This window comes from Amborella trichopoda, chromosome 10 (genome assembly GCF_054954075.1).
Source record: "Amborella trichopoda isolate Santa Cruz 75 chromosome 10, AtrichopodaSantaCruz75HAP2 v2.0, whole genome shotgun sequence".
Classification (NCBI taxonomy): Eukaryota; Viridiplantae; Streptophyta; class Magnoliopsida; order Amborellales; family Amborellaceae; genus Amborella; species Amborella trichopoda.
Genome location: NC_142345.1, coordinates 43,687,519 through 43,706,122, shown reverse-complemented (window position 1 = coordinate 43,706,122; position 18,604 = coordinate 43,687,519). Strand labels below are relative to the sequence as shown.

Genomic DNA, 18,604 nt, shown 5'->3' with positions numbered 1-18,604 from the left:
CATTTCTCGATATTATTTGAAGGTATGCTCTCGATACTATTTGAAGGTATGCTCTAATTTGATTGTTTAGAGCCTAAGCTCTATACAAACCACACCCATATGTGTGTGTGTGTTTTATATATGGGAAAAGATCTTGTCAACATATTAGCCGATGGAATAATATAAACCCAACGTTTCAAATTGAATATGAGCCAATTTGATTGTCACGATTGTATTTCATATTCGAATTTTGTTTTTTTTATATATAAATTCAAATTACTTGAAATTTGTGTATATTCTTCTCATCAATGAACATCTAATAAAAATATTAAAAAAATTATTAACAGAAAATAAGTTGACCAAACTACCTCTATAACTTATAAAGATATTTTGGTTAATTTATTTTATATGAATAATTTTTTAATAATTTTTTGAGTTTCACTTATTTTTCAAGAGTAGACGCTCAAAATTCCAAGTGAATTTAGATTTGTCAAAAAAATATATCAAAATTTAATTACTAAATGCAATCGTGACCATTGGATCATATCATATTCAATTTTGGTCGTTGGTCATTTAATGTAGTTCTCAATTGTTGGGGTCGGATTGACCCGGATCCTACGAAAATGGGATCCAGGCGGGGTCGAACCGGCCGCACGGCCACCTATATTTTGTGCACTAGGCATGTGTACCTGAGGTACTTGAGAACGCAAGGGATCTAGAATTCTAGATCAGTAGACAGTAGTACATGAAAATGAAATGCGCAACTGGGCTCAATTGGAATTCTGTAGAAGTGCCATTCGTATGGCAAATGGCAAATATTATCTAGATTGGTCCTTGACCTCTCTGAGCCATCTCCTTCTTCCTCACTTATTGTAGTTCCACACTTGCACCTGTGTAACAAAACTTTGATCTCCTTGTTCCATTCGACAAATGAAACAATTTGATATTTGCAATTTACATGAAACTATTCAAAACCAATGCATTCCACTCCCTTTATTCTATAACTACCACCAATGTAGACTCTTACATGATCAAAACAGGCTTTCTCCCAAGCATATACAAATGGAACCATCTGATAAAAACTCTAATTCAAAAAGGAAATTTGTTAAAGGCTCAACAAGTGTTCAACAAAATGCCCCAAAGGAATATAATCTCTTGGAATTCATTGATTTCTGGATATATTAAAGGGGGTGATTTAGTCGAAGCTCAGAAGCTAATTGATCAAATGAAAGACCGGAATGTGGTCACATGGACGGTCATGATTGCCAGCTATTCATCATTGGGCGATCGCCACATGGCATTTGAGCTCTTTTCTGATATGCAAAAATCTTATGTGAAGCATGACCATGTAACCATAACCACACTTCTATCTGCTTGTAACGATAAATTGGCTTCTAGTTTGGTTATTCAGTTGCATACCCAAATCGTTAAACATGGGTACGGAGCCATTTTTGTAGTTAGTAATACTTTGATTGATTCTTTTGCAAAATGTGGGCTCATTGAATATGCTCAAAGAGTCTTTGATGAGATTCCTCGAAGGGATTGTGTATCATTTAATGCTTTGATAATGGGCTATTTGAAAGATGGAATTCTTCAGAAGGCCTTGAATTTGTTTGTTCAAATGAGAAATTTGGGAGTTAAGCCTTCTGAATTCACATTTGCCGCTATTTTGAGTGCTGTCTCTGGAATGGATGCTTTGGGTTTAGGAATGCAGGTCCATGGTTATGTGATCAAGGCTAATTATGGGTGGAATTTGTTTGTTAACAATGCTATACTTGATTTATACGTTAAGAATGAGAAACTAATTGAAGCAAAGGAATTCTTCAATGAGATGCCTGAATTCGACGGTGTCTCTTATAATATTCTTATCACTGGCTATGCATGGAATATGCAATGCAAAGAGTGTATAAATCTCTATAGAGAACTACTATTGACAAATTTCAAAAAGAAAAATTACCCTTTTGCTAGTCTACTAAGCATGTGTGCGAATTTGCCAAATTTAGAGATGGGCATGGAAATTCATGCACAAGCTATTCATTGCTCAGCAGATGAGGATGCCTTTGTTACGAATGCTCTGGTAGATATGTATGCCAAGTGTGGGGACTTGGAAGATTCAAAGAGATGTTTTAGGGACGGGATTGAGTTCTCTGTGTCATGGACGGCCATGATTTCAGGGTATGTACAAAGAGGATTTCACCATGAAGCCTTGGAATTATATGCAGAGATGAGGAAAGAAGATGTGTGCTCTGATCCACCCACTTCCTCTAGTGTTCTTAGGGCTTGTGCTAGTTTGGCAACTATAGGGGTTGGGGAGCAAGTGCACTCATACTTGGAAAGATCTGGTTTTTTGGCAAATGTACATTGTGCGAGTGCTCTTCTTGATATGTATGCAAAATGTGGATTTATAGACCAGGCAAGGCAAGTTTTTAAAGAGATGCCAAACCGAAATGTAGTCTCTTGGAATGCCATGATATCTGCTTATGCACAAAATGGGTATGGAAAGGCTGCTGTTGAACTCTTTGATGAAATGGTTAAATGGGGTAGAAAACCAGATTCGATAACCTTTCTAAGCCTTCTCAATGCATGTAATCATGCGGGGCTAGTTAGAGAAGGCTCAAATTACTTAAAATTGATGACCCAAGTGTATGGTGTTGAGCCTAAGCGTGAGCATTATGCTTGTATGGTTGATATTCTTGGGCGAATTGGATGGTTAGATGAAGCCGAAGAGCTTATAAATAAGATGCCATTTGAGAGTGATGATATTATATGGTCTTCGATTTTGAATTCATGTAGGATCCATGGAAATCATGCATTAGCAAAGAGAGCAGCAGACCATTTGTTCAAAATGGAGCTCAGTGATGGAGCACCTTATGTTCTCATGTCCAATATATATGCAGCTTTGGGTAGGTGGGAAGATGTAGCGAAGGTGAAGAAATCCATGAAGGACCGTGGAGTAAGAAAAGAACGCGCTTACAGTTGGGTAGAGATAGAAAGGAAAACACATTCATTTTTAGCCAATGATGATTCACATTGTCAAATAGATATCATCAGAGAAATGCTACAGATGTTGTCTGAACATATAAAGATGGAAGGGTATGACCCTGATACTGGATATTTGTCTCATTTATGTGAATGAGGGATGATTAAAGCAGTTTCCACCATTTTAGAGATGGAACTTCTTTTTAAGGTAATATTCCAATAAAAAATGTTCTTGTTCTTAAGGTATAATTAATGTGCAGTTCCGCTACAAAGAGAGATTTTTTTTCTTATACTTTTCTTAATCATAACTGCCTTGTTATTTGATTAATAGCAATGAAATTCTTGCCATATGCATATAATATTCAACTCTTTTTCTATCCGTTAATTTTAATTACAGTTTGTTCCATCTATTTTAAGGCGAGATGTACTATAACCAAATCAATACTGGAAACTCGTAGACCATTTGAATCATCGCCATCCATTATAATGATGGAACGCGATGGAGTGAGAGTGGAATCCACTAGAATATGACATGATCCAAATGTTGGATTCCACTTTCTCCATATCCATCACCATCCAATGGTATAGAGTACGATGATGATGACCCCAATGCTATATGGTTTCATAATCCATCTAATTATTTCATGCTTTTCCGCGGTTTTTAATTAAAAAAGTTTTTGGGTGCCTAGGTTTGATGAATTTAAAAAGATTCATTGGTAGCCAAATCACCATGGTCTAAAAGTCTGCAAAAGAAAATCTGAGTTCTACAGTAAAGGGTTCTGAAGAAGACATGCTTTAGTGTTCAGACTGATGAATGATGATTTCAAAAATCACTTTTGACTTGTAAAAGTTCTGGAAATTTCGGGACCCATTACTGCCTTAAAAATTTTTGGCTCCCCATAGTCTAGCTTAATTTCAGATATACTTCTTAATTGCAATCCTTGTATTTATGTGGAATAAGCTTGGGGCTATTATCTAATAAAAGTTTTAGCATAATAAGTAAGATTCAGCAGCTTTATCTCCTAGTGGATTGGCATTTGAGCCAAAAACAGCTATCGTCAGAATCATAACAATAAGTTTCTCTCTCAGAGAGAGAGAGAGTACAATTAGAAAAATGTGTTCTACAATGCCTGAGACACTTCTGGTCATTATTCAATTTTCATAATCCTCTTTTTCTCAAGTCATTTCTGTCAATAGTTAAAGCTGTTTCAAGCCCCAAAAGATAATCTCTACCCTCTACTTTTCAAAGTCCCTCCCCCAACTTTTGTCATCCTCAAAGAACCCCTCTGGCCCATTGCCCCTACCAAAAGCCTACTTTCCCTTTATCCCTTTGCCCTTTTGATTAAAAGAAAACATAACCCACCACCCCAAAAACCTCTCTAATTCCTTACTTTGCTTCATATTGACCTTTCCTCTTCCCCACTTCTCCTCAGATGCTCTCCATCAACCAAATTAGAGACCAGTTTCTCTTTCTTAACATCTGTCTTCACTCCAAACCCCAAAAACCTCCATTCCGTCTCACCTAAGAAATGAGCAACCACCGAACCCACTTAACAGAATCCGGTCAAAAGTCACCGGGTTCCAGTCAAAATTTGCCTGAGTCTGGCCAAAAGGCGCATGAACCGGGGCACCAGCAGCTAAAGCCAATATCTGGTCATCGATATCGCTCATCCGACATAGTACTCCGGAAACCTCCACCAACCAATTTCTTTATACGGTGCGGTGCAGTTTTCTGCATAATTTTCATCATTCTTCTCATCCTTGGAGGGATCATCACTCTGGTCATATACTTAGTCATAAAACCAAAGCACCCATCTTTCGAAATCTCGAGTGCCACCCTTAACAGCCTCTATATCGACTCCCCTCAAAACCTGAACAGTGATTTCACTTTCCTTGCCAATTTCTCTAATCCCAATCGAAAAATTGACATCCAGTATGAATATTTGAGCTTGGATTTATACTTTGGAGACACCCTTATTGCTACTCAGGCCATTAATCCTTTCTTTCAGAAGAGGGGGGTGTTGAGCTTGGCTTCTGTTCAGATGATATCAAGTGAGGTTTATTTGAGTCAGAGCTTGGCTAAGGAACTTAGGAATCAAATTCAGAACAACAGGATCACCTATGATATTAGAGGAACTTTCAGAACCAGGGCTGTTTTCGGTATTTCACATTTCACGTACTGGTTGTATGGGCGTTGCCGGATTGTGCTTACAGGACCTCCTAGTGGTATTATTGTTGCTCGGTATTGCAGAACAAAGCAATAGAGATGGTTTCACACACTTTCGTTTTTTGTGTCTCTCTCTTTGAATTTTGTTTATCTCTTGATTTTTTTGTTCCCTCATAGTTTTCTATTTATTTCAGTTTAGCGAAGTGGCTCGCTTTTGTTGTGAGGCCCGTTTTAGATATGTTTATCTGCCTTCTCTGTACTTGTAAAATTCTTTTGGTTGTAAAGATCAGCGTCTTTATGGCCTAGCACTTCAATAAATATTTCATATAAGTCTAATCTTTGATTTTGTTTTTATTCTACTTCTTATTTTTTAAAATGGTGATTTTCTAACTACAAAGCATGTTTCGTTCATGTTTCTCTTGGAGATTTTATTCTTCAATTCTTAATTTGTTGTAGAGCCTTGACAAATATAAGGAAATTAAGAAAGATCAGATAGTAGACTTCCAGATATGATATGAGAAGTGGAATTCATTATCCCATGCTTTTCCCTTTTTCTCAATTTTTCATAAAGGTCAATTATATAATCCAAATCTATCTTGTATCTCTCTGGTTCACATTTCCCTCATCTACCTGCAAAATTCTTTAATTTCTTGGAATTTCTTATTTGATGAAAATCAACTAGAACTACCATTAGACTGTTATCTCACTTCAATAAAACCAACAGATGACATTCAAGCTGAACGCCTGAAACAAAACAAAAAACGGATGTCATCATGGAAATAATTCAAAACAATTATTTATCATAGAGGGCAAAACTAACTGATTTTTTTATGCATGCTAGTAATTTGTATTTTCCATTTTATATTCAAATTTTCACTTTATCACTTTTATTTCCCGCATCTTAATGTTACTTGCGTGAGGGCAAATGGCCAGGCAAAGGAATCAATGGACCACTTTCCTTGACTCAAGGTAGAGAGAGAGATTTTGAAAATTAGGGGCGGGAGAGGGAGGGGAGAGACCTATAAATCAATGTTTGAAAATGAGATAGAGAGAAAGAAAGAGGTTTCAATCAATGTTCAAAAAGTGGGAATCATGCTCTCATTTGCTGGATGTCGGAGCTTAAGTCCCCAATCTCGGGCAAGACTGCATAATTTACAGTAAGAAAATATAAAGATTTTGAAACATTTGGTAGAATAGGGTAGTGTGCTTCAACCCGAAATCACATAGCTACCTCAAAATCCCAATCCAACTTTTCTTACTCCTGCCCGGCTTGACGATTATTGAATTTCTAAAACGGTGAGGTTTGTATATGGTGCCAACCTTAAACAATCACGATAAAGTGTACCTCAAAATTCTATTAAAGTGTACCTCAAAATTCTATTATAAGATATATTTTAGGTGTCCAAACTTTTTATGATAGTCTTAAAATGTATTTTTTTACCCTTATTATAAAGATTTTTTTAGACGGACTGGACAAGATTTCATGGTCTTACCACCAAGACCCCTACGTCCTTGTATATGCTTAGTAGGCTAAATATTACTGGTCTAAATATTCAATCTCAGAGAGACTTTGCAAAATTCCATGGTCTTATTACCAAGACCCCTACGTCTTTTCTACATGTTCAGTTCTCTAAATATTACAAGTCTAAATATTGCTGACTTATCAAGATTTCATGGTCTTATTACCAAGACCACTACGTCTTTTCTGCATGCCGAGTAGGGGCCAAGACAGGTCTCATTCGGCCCAACTAAAAACAAAAAAGTGGAAAAAGAAAAAAAAAATATAGCCTCCAGCCAGGCCAGCCCTGTCATGGCAGCCCACACCCGTCCCGGCCTTTTGGGTCGTAGTGGACCCAGGCCCACCGGGCCTGGGCGAGTTGTACCCCTAATGTTCAATCGTATTTTCAAGCTGACTATTCTATCCTTAAGTGACGACCAAAACAACCCCACCTAAGAAATTGCCAAATTTCTCATTCATTTCCGAGAAATAAGCCCAATTACCATTTTATTGCACACTTTCAACAGCTGATTCATGATCTGTAATCACCAATAAGCAACAAAAGCAACATAGGAATGCTAGGATTAATTAGTGTCCCAAAACTTTGATTGATGTGGAGGACCGTTCACCCATAGATATGTGTTGTATTGATAGATCAATGATCCAGATTTGGTCTGAATCGATCTGGTGGTGATTCAAAAAAATTAAAATAGAGATCTATGGGAGAGGATTTAGGGGGACCTAACGATAAGCTTACAAAAAGAAATATAATATATATTAGCTGGAACCCGGACAGGACCTATACCATCCCAAAACCAATTTAATCCCTATTAATCCCCCCATCCAAATCAGGGATCTGGATCAGAAATCACCAGGTTTTGAAGCACTAGTTAAAATAATAATGATAATCTTCTTTAACTTACTAGAAAAACATTTATAAACAAAAAGTTCCGTTAAAATCACTGAAAAAAATGCTCAACCATATGTGGAAACCCAAAAATACCCATTTCAGCTTTTAAGACATTACGTACTACCAGTCTACAACACGAAGTATACTAGTGGTATACAATAGGCTTGCTACACTGGTGAACCCATCTCATTGTCTCTCTCTCTCTAGCCAGCTACAGGTTACAAATGAGCCTGTGCATGCTCAGGCTTGTGTGTGTATTCATAGTCAAGGTGTACAAAGGCTCTCTCTATCTCAGGCAGAAGTTCTAGTTTCTCTTGCAGTGACTCCCCAATGTCATGGGCCTCTTGCAAGGCCATATCAGCTGGCAAAACAATGTCCACTTCCACAAAGTAGTGAGAGCTAAATGTGTAAGCTCTCACCGTGTCAATGTGTTTGATTGCCTTGTGATGGTTCCAGCAAAGGTAAGTTAGCTTTTGCAAGTATTCGGGTGCAGCCGATCGCCCGACTAATGAGTTCACGTTCTCGAGGACAGTGGCCGACCATGTTCGAATAGTGTACAATGCCAGCTGAAAAAGCAGCAGCATCAAAGCTTCATCGGCAAAAGATCTCTCTCTCCCTCTCTCTCAGACACACAAATTGCCCACTAAAAGAGCAGCATAACCATAGAAAATAAAAAAGCAGCAATGTTAGTAGCTGATACAAAAGAATTTGCACCCCTCTCTCTCCCTTTCTCATACATACTGATTGAACAAAATGAAACTAGAGGTAGACTAGAGCTAATTACCACTATAGCGCCAAAGGGGTCGATCCAATCATCAATTGAGTTGGCGAGAAGGGCAGCAATAAGCCCAATGACATTGGTGATCACATCAAAGAAGTGATCTTGAGCATAAGCCTTGACAATCTCATTGGTGAAGGAGCGGCAATATATAACAAGGGCAAACTTCACCAGTGTAACAGAAAGCATTATTCCAATCACCCAAAGTTGTTGCTCTGCTGTCAAGGAGAACTCGTCTTCCTGCATCAAGCAAAGGACCCTTCAGTTATTTTACCTATTCTTTTGCAAATGGAAGCTGATGGAAATTTTAATAAACCACATTGAGTAACAAAGAAAGTTGGGAAAATATCTCATTATCCCCTATTTTTAATTTCCATATCTCATGAGACCCAAGAATTAAAAATATTACTTGTAAGCAAAGGTCCCTATCTTTTCTATCTTACAACCCTCTGGACCCCTTTGACCATAAATTTTTGACCCAAACAAACACTAAAATGATATCCTATTCAAACTCCATCGCTCTCTCTCTAAAACTCCATCTCTCTCTCTCGTCACTTCTCGATGAGTTTACCAACCAAGGGATTTAGCTTGAGCTCGAATACGAGCACATCTTTTTATGTGTGAGAGAGAGATGGAGGTTGGATTTTAGAGAGAGATGGAGTTTTAGAGAGAGAGAGTTTGAGTTTTAAGAAGAGAAAGTTTTGAGAGAGAGAGAGACGATGATGTGAGAGAAATGGAGTTTGGGTTTTAGAGAGAGATGGAGTTTTGAGAGAGAGAGAGACGATGATGTGAGAGAGAGATGGAGTTTTAGAGAGAGATAGAGTCATTTTATAAGTTGTTAAGATCAATAATACATGGTCAAAAGGGTTTAGAGGGTCAGAAGATAGCAAAGATGGAGTCATTTTGCTTACAAGTAATATTTTCAATTCTCGAGTCTGATGAGATATAAAAGTTAAAAATAGATAATAATAAAATCTTTTCCCAAGAAAGTTTGCTTATCACAATTAACAGATAATGGTTTTCTTCTTCATATCTTTGGTGTTTTTTCTTTTTCTTTTTTCTTTTTTTTTTGTTTTTGTTTTTGATCGTCAAATATCATATCTTTTGTTTTAAATAAAAAAAATAGACTGATATCTCATCATCTACAAATCCTCCTAATTTTTTATTTAATTTGCAGTCAGTTCAGACTTTTCTCGAAGGGGCAGAATGCTTTTGCTTCATTTCTTTGTTTTTTTAGCAGCTAGTTTTAGGATAATGTGCATAAATACTTTGATGCTCTCGTGATAGTACAATGGAGGGGGCCCTATTACCAGCTAGCTTATCCAAAATACATAACTGATAGGACAAATAAAAAAAAGTGCTTCAATTATATTTAACAAAAAGTACAGGAGCAAAAACCCCCAAACAATTTATGACTCTACTTTCAGATTCTTTCATGGACATGTAACTAATAAGATAACTACCATTTTTTACAGTGCTCCTTTTTTTTCATTATTATGACATAAATTCGTGAGAATGGTCAACAGCAAAAAGGCCAAACCCCTGAGAAAAACATCAAAATGCTTTCAAATTTTAAATTTTGGCTGACAATTCAATCAAGGAGAAGCACTTACATCAGATATGAGGGTGCGGACGGACTCTAATATTATCTGCAAACCCAGTGTGGCCATGACGGAGGCAAAAACTAAAATACCCTGCACATTCAGCACATGCATATCAAATAACACACTCATAATCTACAGAATCAGCCAACTAAGAGGAGCATTCTAAGCACCAATAAGATGGATAGTCCTCTCCCATTTAAGAGCAATGGCATATAATAACCCTTACAGTGAGATATATAAACTCATAAATGATGAAAAACATGCATTTCAAATGTCATGCAAATGGAAAGTTTTAGAATCTAAAAAAAAAAGACACAAATTATTGTAAGTTTCACATGTCCTTTAGGCTTAGTCTAGAGGTTAGATGTCCAGTTAGCACAGGAGAAATTAAGGATTTGAACTTTTTCCCCTTTTTGTGAATGAGAGATCAAGGATTTGACTGTTGATGTTTGTCCTGAAGAAAAACCATGCCAACTCTTCTACTCAGAACTTTAACATAATAGATACAATTATTACGGCTATATAGAACCTTCCGTTGTAGCCATGGGTCAGGTAACACCAACAAACTACAAGTGAGAGGCTGGTTACCATTCTGATGCCACAAAGAATCCTCCACCCCTACTTCAATATTACCTGGCCTTGTTAACAAGCTAAGAGCCTAAAACGTGATTGTGAAAGAAAAGGAGAGGGTTGATCCACATTAAACCTCTCAAACTATGAATTTTACATTCTCGGGGATCAATAAATTGAGAGAGAATAAGAAACCAAAAAGACCTAGGCCCTATGTTACATGGATTCTTTTGTTTGGGTGCCATACCCACGCATCTGACACATATTGATGCACCTATTGACACATTCTTTTGGATTCTTCTTGTTCACTAATCATTGACTGCATCACTGATGTAGACTTTGATCTTCTGCTTTCCTTTGAGTAGAGACATGAACTTTGAAAACGAGCATAAGTTCAACGAAGGCATAATTGAGTTTATTGACTACTCATCACGAAGTACTGAATAATGTTCGATTTTGTTCTCTCTATAATACAGCCATGTTGCCGAACCTTGCTCTTCCTGGAATGGGGAATGCCATACCCATGTCTGACACGTGCACAAGTCCATGCAACATAAATGTAATCCAAGGAAACCTAAGATTCTTCATTGCTTCTCTCTATTGCTTCTCTCCTAATTCAGTTTGCACTTTATTTTCTATTTTCCTTCCTTTCGATTTCCCCATTACCTCGGTTTAATTTTTCTTACTGTCCTGAACGTCTTACTTTCTTTCATGATAATGATTGACCCAAAAAAGAGCAAATAGAAAACAATGATAAACACAACACCGTAGACAACCTACTTGTTTCCCTAGTTAACCAGCTAAATGGAAATTATTGAAACCCAAAACCACTCCAACAATTTGGAGCAGAAACCTCACCTAGAACTACCAGAAGAAATAAAAGAGCATTGCCTTTCCATGAGCTGCTCCAGCTTAATCCATTTGGTTTTCCCTTATTTGTGCAGTCATCTTAAATTGTAACAGTTAAGAAGATTTGGCAGCCAGGAATTTCAATGAGACATTGATCCCTAACCAAGCAGTCACATCCAGCAGCATAGAGGCACCCACTAACTAGTAGTGCAAAAGGCATAGAGATCTTCCAAATATTCTATTCATTCCAGCCTCCTCTATAGTCCTAATTTCATCTTAAAATCAATCTCTTCTATCCTCTCAGTAACCTTATCTGAAAATTCCGCTTCTTTCATGTGCAGAACTTTAATGAAAGCCAGATGTCTCTTAGTTCCTACATTGCTTAATGACCTCTCATATCCCCCAATTTCCTTCTCAACATACAATTTTTTCCAATGAGTCATCCCACAACATCCTCACCCTCATGCCATAAACACAACACAACGTAACTTCAAATGTATTTGCCAAAGTAGAAAGGCGCATTGACATGGCTAGGATCCCCATCCACACCTCCTATTTGTTCATACCCTGGCCTTCCTACATCCTGAAAAAGGCATTCATTCACATGCTACTATCCATCTACAATTTGTGAAGCCTTTAGAAGCTTACACCCTACATGAACTCAGTGTTCCAAAAACTGCCGGGTAGTGCGTAGGAGGCTGGGGAAGTGTAGGCCACCCAGTGCATAGGCAGGCGCCCAGGAATCTGGGTGGCCTAGGTTCAAAAGTGGCCAAGGTGTCCAATAATCATGTTTTAGGTCAAGATTTTGTACAAAAAATGCATATCCGTGCATCTTTTATAATCCAAACAAAAAAAACACCAAAAATGCCCTACCCGATGGGAATTTTTGCACCCAGGTGGGTGCAGTCCCCAGGGACAACCCGCTTAGTTGGTCCGCCCAGGCCTGAGTGAGACGCCCTAACCCCCCTACCCACCTAGGCGAGTGCCTAAGTGCTGCGAACTGCTTTTTGAAACTGTTGTACCCTTAAGGGCATGCAGTCAAGGAGACCTCCATGATTTCCCTACCAGGAGTTTTGAATGAAATTCATGTTCTTGTATTTTTTTTGGGTGAGTTAGATTGTCGTTTTTGCACTCTTTTATATATTTTTCTTATTTAATTGTATAATGTTTGTTTTATTATAATTCACATTTAATCATCACGTGTTACTTCATAGCGTTTCATTTGGTTTTGTTTCCTAAAAAGTCCATGCAAATGCATTAGGCCCAAAACCAGAAAGCATTTAAAATTTTAGACCCACATAAGTTAGTGCCTAACACATAAAGTTCACATGCTCATGGGACAAACAAAAGTCCATTATCACTAAAGAAAGAAATATCAAACTATTACAATAAACAGTTGAGAAGTAGAATGCCAAGCTTTCGCCATTGAGCTTGGATTATCCCAAGGAACATCATTACGTCTCATCAATAGGCAAATATATAATGATGGTCATTCTTATGAACATATATTTATGAACAGGCATGCATGAAATGCATATGAAAAACCAAAAGTGCAACTATATCATGTGAATGATGATGGAAATGAACTGACCAAAGGTTGCATGCGCTTTTTCCCAATAGGGTATTGATAAGGGTTTTGTGTTTGCATGGAGAATGCAGTAAACCACAGAATAAACCCTGATAAAAGATCCAAGAGAGAGTCCAAAGTGGAGGCGATGATAGCCAATGAACCACTCCTCACTGATGCATACACTTTTGCAATAAAAAGAACAATGTTTGCAATGTTTGATATTCTAATTGCAAGTGTCTCACTTTTGGCAGTCCTTTCACGCTCTTCCTGAAAGAAAAACCACATTAAGTTAAAATATGCCCTATTGTATGAGACGAGGATGCTTTCTAGAACCAAATTCCTTTTCTCAATCACAAGCAAATAGAAAGCTTCAACATTAATTAGTGATAACTAAGGCCTACCTTTGACATTCCAGGAATAAAACCTCGTTGTGCTATGGTGTCCATCTCCATAAATCCCTCCAGCATTTCCTCCTGTTGTTGATAATATTCAGCAACAACATCCCCCGTACCTGAGAAATTTAAATAAGTGAAGCATTGTCAAAGCACGTATTGGAATCATTGCTATTTCCTAGTTGACCTACTAGATAGGAACATTACTAATTCCAATAATTACTTTCATATATTATAAAAATTTAATGAAATGGCTAAGAACTACAAAATAGAAATGGAGGTATGGGACTCACAAAAGAATCAACCACATTTGAATATTGGAATTTCATTCATCATGTCAAGCATTCATCACATCATTGAAGCCTTTCCGTATCTAAATTCAAATAAGGAAATCAATATCCATATCATCACTAACTCCTTGATGTCATAACAATGAACATAGTCTAGTTGAGCTCATGGACTACATCTGTGAGTCTCGAGGTCTGCAGACTCCCAAAGTAATCCATGCCCTTTAAATTAATTTTTTTTACATTATTATTTAAGTTAAATGCAAAAGATATTTTTTGTAACTTTCCAGTTTAACAATATAGCAATTCCTTCATCCACTTTAATCCCCGAAGAATGAAAATGTTTGGTAATCACACTATGTATCAGCAATGCATGTGTGCAACAAAAGGATTATAAGTTCATAATCATAAGATTCAATCCATATGACAGCTTGAAAAAAACAGTTGGATAGTAGTGTGGATAACTAATCTATGAAATACTTTCCCAAGCTAAGACATCTCATATAAATGTGATGCGAAACGCATGAAACATAACCAGCAGACAGGAATTCAAATAACAGTGGTTTGATTAAAACATTGTAAAATATTTATACTGCTCCAGCCAATTAATGAAAATGGGTATCAATATCATGTTTCCTAGTAAAGAGCCATAACTTCATGCCTGAATCTAGGACAAATGACCACTGTCCACAACATGGGAACCAACATACCTGTTTATCAAAAATTAAAAAAAAAAAAATCAAAATGGATATTGTGTTTTTTAATAGAGAACTAACTAGTAAACCTCTCTTTCTTCTACAAAGATTTCACATTCACAGAAAACTTTTCACACTGAGAATCATCTAAAATTATCAGATCGATGAAGAAAATAATTCAAGGGCTTCCAATGATTCTCTTGGTGAATTTGCACTAACTGGTTTCAAATTTGCATTACCTCTTAGTTTCATAAGAAAAAAAAATTCGCATTATCTTTTAACCAAAAAAAAAAGTCTTATCTCTTGCCAAGAAAATGCCTAGTGATAGATATCCCAAAAGGAAATCACAGGTTCGAACCCAGAAGCTGTCCCAATAACCAAACCAACTTGGCCTTTTTTATTATCACAAAAGGGCTTCTAAGAAAATATTCATGCATCAACATAATATAATGACAAGGCGATCACCAAGAGTAAATTAGAGTGCACTGCATATAGCATCACTGCAGTATACATAAAAAGCAACGCAACGATTTCTGGTAGAGAAACTATACCATAGACCAGTGGCGCATACAAAATGATGCACCAGTCTGAAACCCACAGCCCACTCCTGAGAACGGATGGAGATTAACCATAGCTCCCAATGCTGGTCATTGACCAGTTGAAGTTAATCTCTACCCTTCATCATTAGGAACTGACGGTGGATATCCTCCGATGAACCATACACCAAACACTATGTTTTATGGTATATATTCGCATTCAATTATTCAAATTTTCAATTTGATATGGTTATTTAGAACAGTAAAACAGAGTTGTCAAAGGAGATTTATAAGTCACCAGAACCTATTTTCACAGAAAAGAAGAATATAAGTAAGCTACATGAAAAAAGACCAAAAGCACAGAGCTAGGAAAGAAATCAAACCCTTTGAGAACCAATGAAATTGTAAACCTTAAACATTAAAAATAATAAAAACTAAATAAAATAAGGAAAAATTAAATACCCTTTGAGGACCCCTTAAGAACGAAATTATAAACCTTGAGGACTAAAAAAAATTAAATAAAATAAGGAAAAATTAAATGCAAACTTGGAAAATCCCCTCATATAAAGGAGAAATGAGACTAATCAGTCACATATGCTAAACCCCAACGAATACATAATTATCAGAAAATAAATTAAAATAAATAACATAAAATTAATATAGTTATATAACAATAGCAAAAACATAAATACACCACAAACAAAAAAACAAAAAAAAGGCAAAGCAGGCAATTGAGAAAGAAAACCATCAACAATTTAAAAACTATAACCCAATAAACAAGAGTAGCAACTAACAAGACAACAAAAAGTTCAAATTAAAAAATAAAAAAAGTTGAAAAAGGGATATCATATAAAATAATAGTCATAGATTCAGGAGAAATCTAGCTTAAAAATATCACAAATTAATTAAATCAAAAGAAAAACAATGCACAAAAAGGAAAACACCAATAACTGAAGTAAGTATCAAGAAAAACAAATCCAAAACAATAAGAACCAAGCATAAGGTCTTTTGTCCTTTTGGTAAATAGCTTAAAGTAATATATATATATATATATTGAAGAACCTTAAAGTAAATACTCCAATTACAGAAAAAATAAACCAACAACCAAGACAAACAAATGATACATTTTCGTTTTATCAAACCTGCAACTAACTAATCCTACTATTACTGATACTAATATTATTATTATTATTAGTAGTAGTAGTAGTAGTAGTAGTAGTAGTAATAATAATAATAATAATAATAATAATAATAATAATAATAATAGCAATAATAATAATAATAATAATAATAGTGATGACGACGATATTATTATTATTCTTATTATTATTATTTCAGCTATAAATAGACATAGAATTCAGGGTGGGAATATGGTATAATTTGGAGAGAGCAAAAAAAAAAGCTTACTTTTTTCTTGACAAAGAACAGGGGAGAAAAAAAAAATCTAAAACTAAGAAGCGCAAGATCAGCGATAAAATAACCTCATTTTCAAAATGAGCCATCAAAAAAACCCAAAAATTTCCAATATAAACAAGAACAATCATTGTTGTCGTTATTATTACCAGTTTTAGATGAAGAGACAAACCTAAAACTCCAAGGCAACCATGGAGGCCTTTAGGACCCGATGCCTCTTTGGCATCTGAAACACGCTTGAAATCCTCAAAGTTGAGGCGCCATGAATCCCTGTTTTCGCCATTCTCCAATAACAGAAGCTCTGTAGCGCCAGCATCTTCGCCGGAAATGTCAGGATCCACCATTTTCCGGCCACCGGAAAATCCAATGCTCAAATAATCTCGTTTTCCTTTTTATGCCTGCATATACCAGAGAACAGAGTGGGAGACGTTATTTAGAGAGAGTGTGTATTTGAAACAACCGAGAAGCTCGTTTAAAGCATGTGACGAAAGTGCCCTCCCTTTTTGGGTTGTTTATTTTGGAAAATCACCCTTTATTGGGGATATATGTTTCGATTTTCCTGTTTTTATTGAACAAAATTATGAGAGAGTTTGGTGCATCTGCTGGCGTATCTATTCAAAGGACGTCCCCTTCATAAATCTATATTTGAGATGGAAGTCGGACCTAAATATTTGCGGGTGGAGGATCACAAGTCTCAAACAAGAAAATGGATTTTGAACTTCAATAGAAATTATTTTAAATTTTATCTTATTTTACACTAGTGTACATCTTAACTTTCATCCATTGTCGTGTCTATAATGTTTTATTTTAAAACTGCAAAATCATGGTTCTAAAGCTAAGTAAATTGTAAGTGATATAGGATGTGATTCAAATCCTTAATCATCCTCAACTTATTTATATATGTCGCTTGGGCCTAGTCTATAAATATAGGGTTTCATCTCAAGGACAACAAGAAAAGGTTGTTTAGTGTTGGAAAACTCTTATTGATGTTGATCGTGATAATTATGGATCTAAATAAAATAAATTTTAGGTTTAAAAAATGGTGTATCTTGTGATACACCATCTAAACCAACCATTTTCAAGGATTTATAAATCCGCTTAATCTGCATCATTTTTTAAGCTTCAAATCTCATAATTAAAAGTGGGAATAAACTTTGAAGCCATAATAAGCATTTTTTGTGCTAGAATATTTTTTTGAAGGGGTTTTCAGATGCGTGCCATTTTTTCTTTTTCTTTTTTTTTTTTCTTTTTTAATAAGGACAAGGCCTTATGCCAAATCATACCTTTGAATCCTTTCCCACATAATTGAGAGTTGGTAGATTTTAATTTGGGATGGGTTTTCGTGTGTAAAACCCACCTACTCTAATTCAAACTCCTTCAAAAATTCATTCTATAAAGAGATTTTGGAGCTAAGGTATTTTTTTAGTTACAAAATCATGGATTTAAAGTGAAAATAAATGTGAAGGGTGGGGGGTCTATCGGATAGATATGGAAAGTAATATGGCGGTGTTGGCATATTTGAGAACGTTAAAAATGAGATCAAAGTGCATGTGGAAGCTGCCTATTAAAGGATGTCACAAACTGAATTTTGATGGCTCTTCTTTTGGGAACCCAAATAAAAAAGTAATTGGGGGTATTTGTGGAGATAGTGATAGTAATATTATCTTTTCCTATGGAGCCCCATCCGGCAAAGTTACAGCCAATCATGTTGAATTATTAGCTTTATTGCGAGGAATTTCTCTTTGGAAGGATAAGAACTTCCGGAATTCATTATTTGTAGAAGGTAACTCTCTTAATGTGATTAATTTGTACAACAAGTCTTCGAGCCCCTTTTAGCGCCTTATATCTTTGTAGTTGTAAGTTATGGATTTATTTTCTTCTTTCCCGCCTACCTTCAACCATGTGGTTGTAGGTTATGGATTTATTGTCTTTTTGCTCGCTTACCTTCAACCATGTGCATTGAGAGGCCAATTCTATAGCTGATGATTTGGCCAAAGAAGGGTGCTTTGGCATATTTGAGAACGTTAAAAGTGAGACCAAAGTACATGTGGAAGCTGCTTATAAGAGGATGTCACAAACTGAATTTTGATGGCTCTTCTTTTGGGAACCCAAATAAAAAAGTAATTGGGGGTATTTGTGGAGATAGTGATAGTAGTATTATCTTTTCCTATGGAGCCCATCCGGCAAAGTTACAACCAATCATGTTGAATTATTAGCTTTATTGCGAGGGATTTCTCTTTGGAAGGATAAGAACTTCCGGAATTCATTATTTGTAGAAGGTAACTCTCTTAATGTGATTAATTTGTACAACAAGTCTTCGAGCCCCTTTTAGCGCCTTATATCTTTGTGGTTGTAAGTTATGGATTTATTTTCTTCT

At 36.1% G+C, this 18,604-nt stretch overlaps 3 protein-coding genes across 4 annotated transcripts; 2 read left to right on the top strand and 1 right to left on the bottom strand.

Moving 5' to 3' along the window:
• The first annotated feature begins 582 nt into the window (after positions 1-582).
• Positions 583-3,230, top strand: LOC105421699 (Pentatricopeptide repeat (PPR) superfamily protein). The gene has a single exon (XM_011630009.3). The coding sequence runs from the start codon at positions 938-940 to the stop codon at positions 3,113-3,115; it is 2,178 nt and encodes a 725-aa protein (XP_011628311.2). The 5' UTR covers positions 583-937; the 3' UTR covers positions 3,116-3,230.
• A 1,124-nt stretch (positions 3,231-4,354) lies between these two features.
• LOC18447511 (Late embryogenesis abundant (LEA) hydroxyproline-rich glycoprotein family) lies at positions 4,355-5,461 on the top strand. The gene has a single exon (XM_006857608.4). It carries the CDS (start codon positions 4,488-4,490, stop codon positions 5,220-5,222), a length of 735 nt encoding a protein of 244 aa, XP_006857670.1. The 5' UTR covers positions 4,355-4,487; the 3' UTR covers positions 5,223-5,461.
• A 2,146-nt stretch (positions 5,462-7,607) lies between these two features.
• LOC18447512 (metal tolerance protein 11) lies at positions 7,608-16,648 on the bottom strand. 2 transcript variants are annotated; one of them, XM_088849199.1, is made up of 6 exons: positions 16,400-16,648; positions 13,306-13,415; positions 12,926-13,171; positions 9,925-10,005; positions 8,318-8,551; positions 7,608-8,176 (listed from the first exon to the last, which is right to left on the bottom strand). In XM_088849199.1, exons 1-6 carry the CDS (start codon positions 16,569-16,571, stop codon positions 8,117-8,119), a joined length of 903 nt encoding a protein of 300 aa, XP_088705325.1. In that variant the 5' UTR covers positions 16,572-16,648; the 3' UTR covers positions 7,608-8,116. The 2 variants fall into 2 exon arrangements, with proteins under 2 accessions (XP_088705325.1, XP_006857671.1); XM_006857609.4 differs by having other exon boundaries at positions 7,608-8,099.
• Positions 16,649-18,604: the final 1,956 nt, after the last annotated feature.

Bases quoted from the DNA above. Each gene is read 5' to 3' on its own strand.
- LOC105421699 (XM_011630009.3), top strand. From the start codon at position 938: ATGAAACTATTCAAAACCAATGCATTCCACTCCCTTTATTCTATAACT.
- LOC18447511 (XM_006857608.4), top strand. From the start codon at position 4,488: ATGAGCAACCACCGAACCCACTTAACAGAATCCGGTCAAAAGTCACCG.
- LOC18447512 (XM_006857609.4), bottom strand. From the start codon at position 16,571: ATGGTGGATCCTGACATTTCCGGCGAAGATGCTGGCGCTACAGAGCTT. The intron at 13,172-13,305 runs GTAGGCCTTAGT...TTTTTCTTTCAG, and splicing joins TTATTCCTGGAATGTCAAAG to GAAGAGCGTGAAAGGACTGC. The intron at 8,100-8,317 runs GTAATTAGCTCT...CTGCTTTTTCAG, and splicing joins ACCCCTTTGGCGCTATAGTG to CTGGCATTGTACACTATTCG.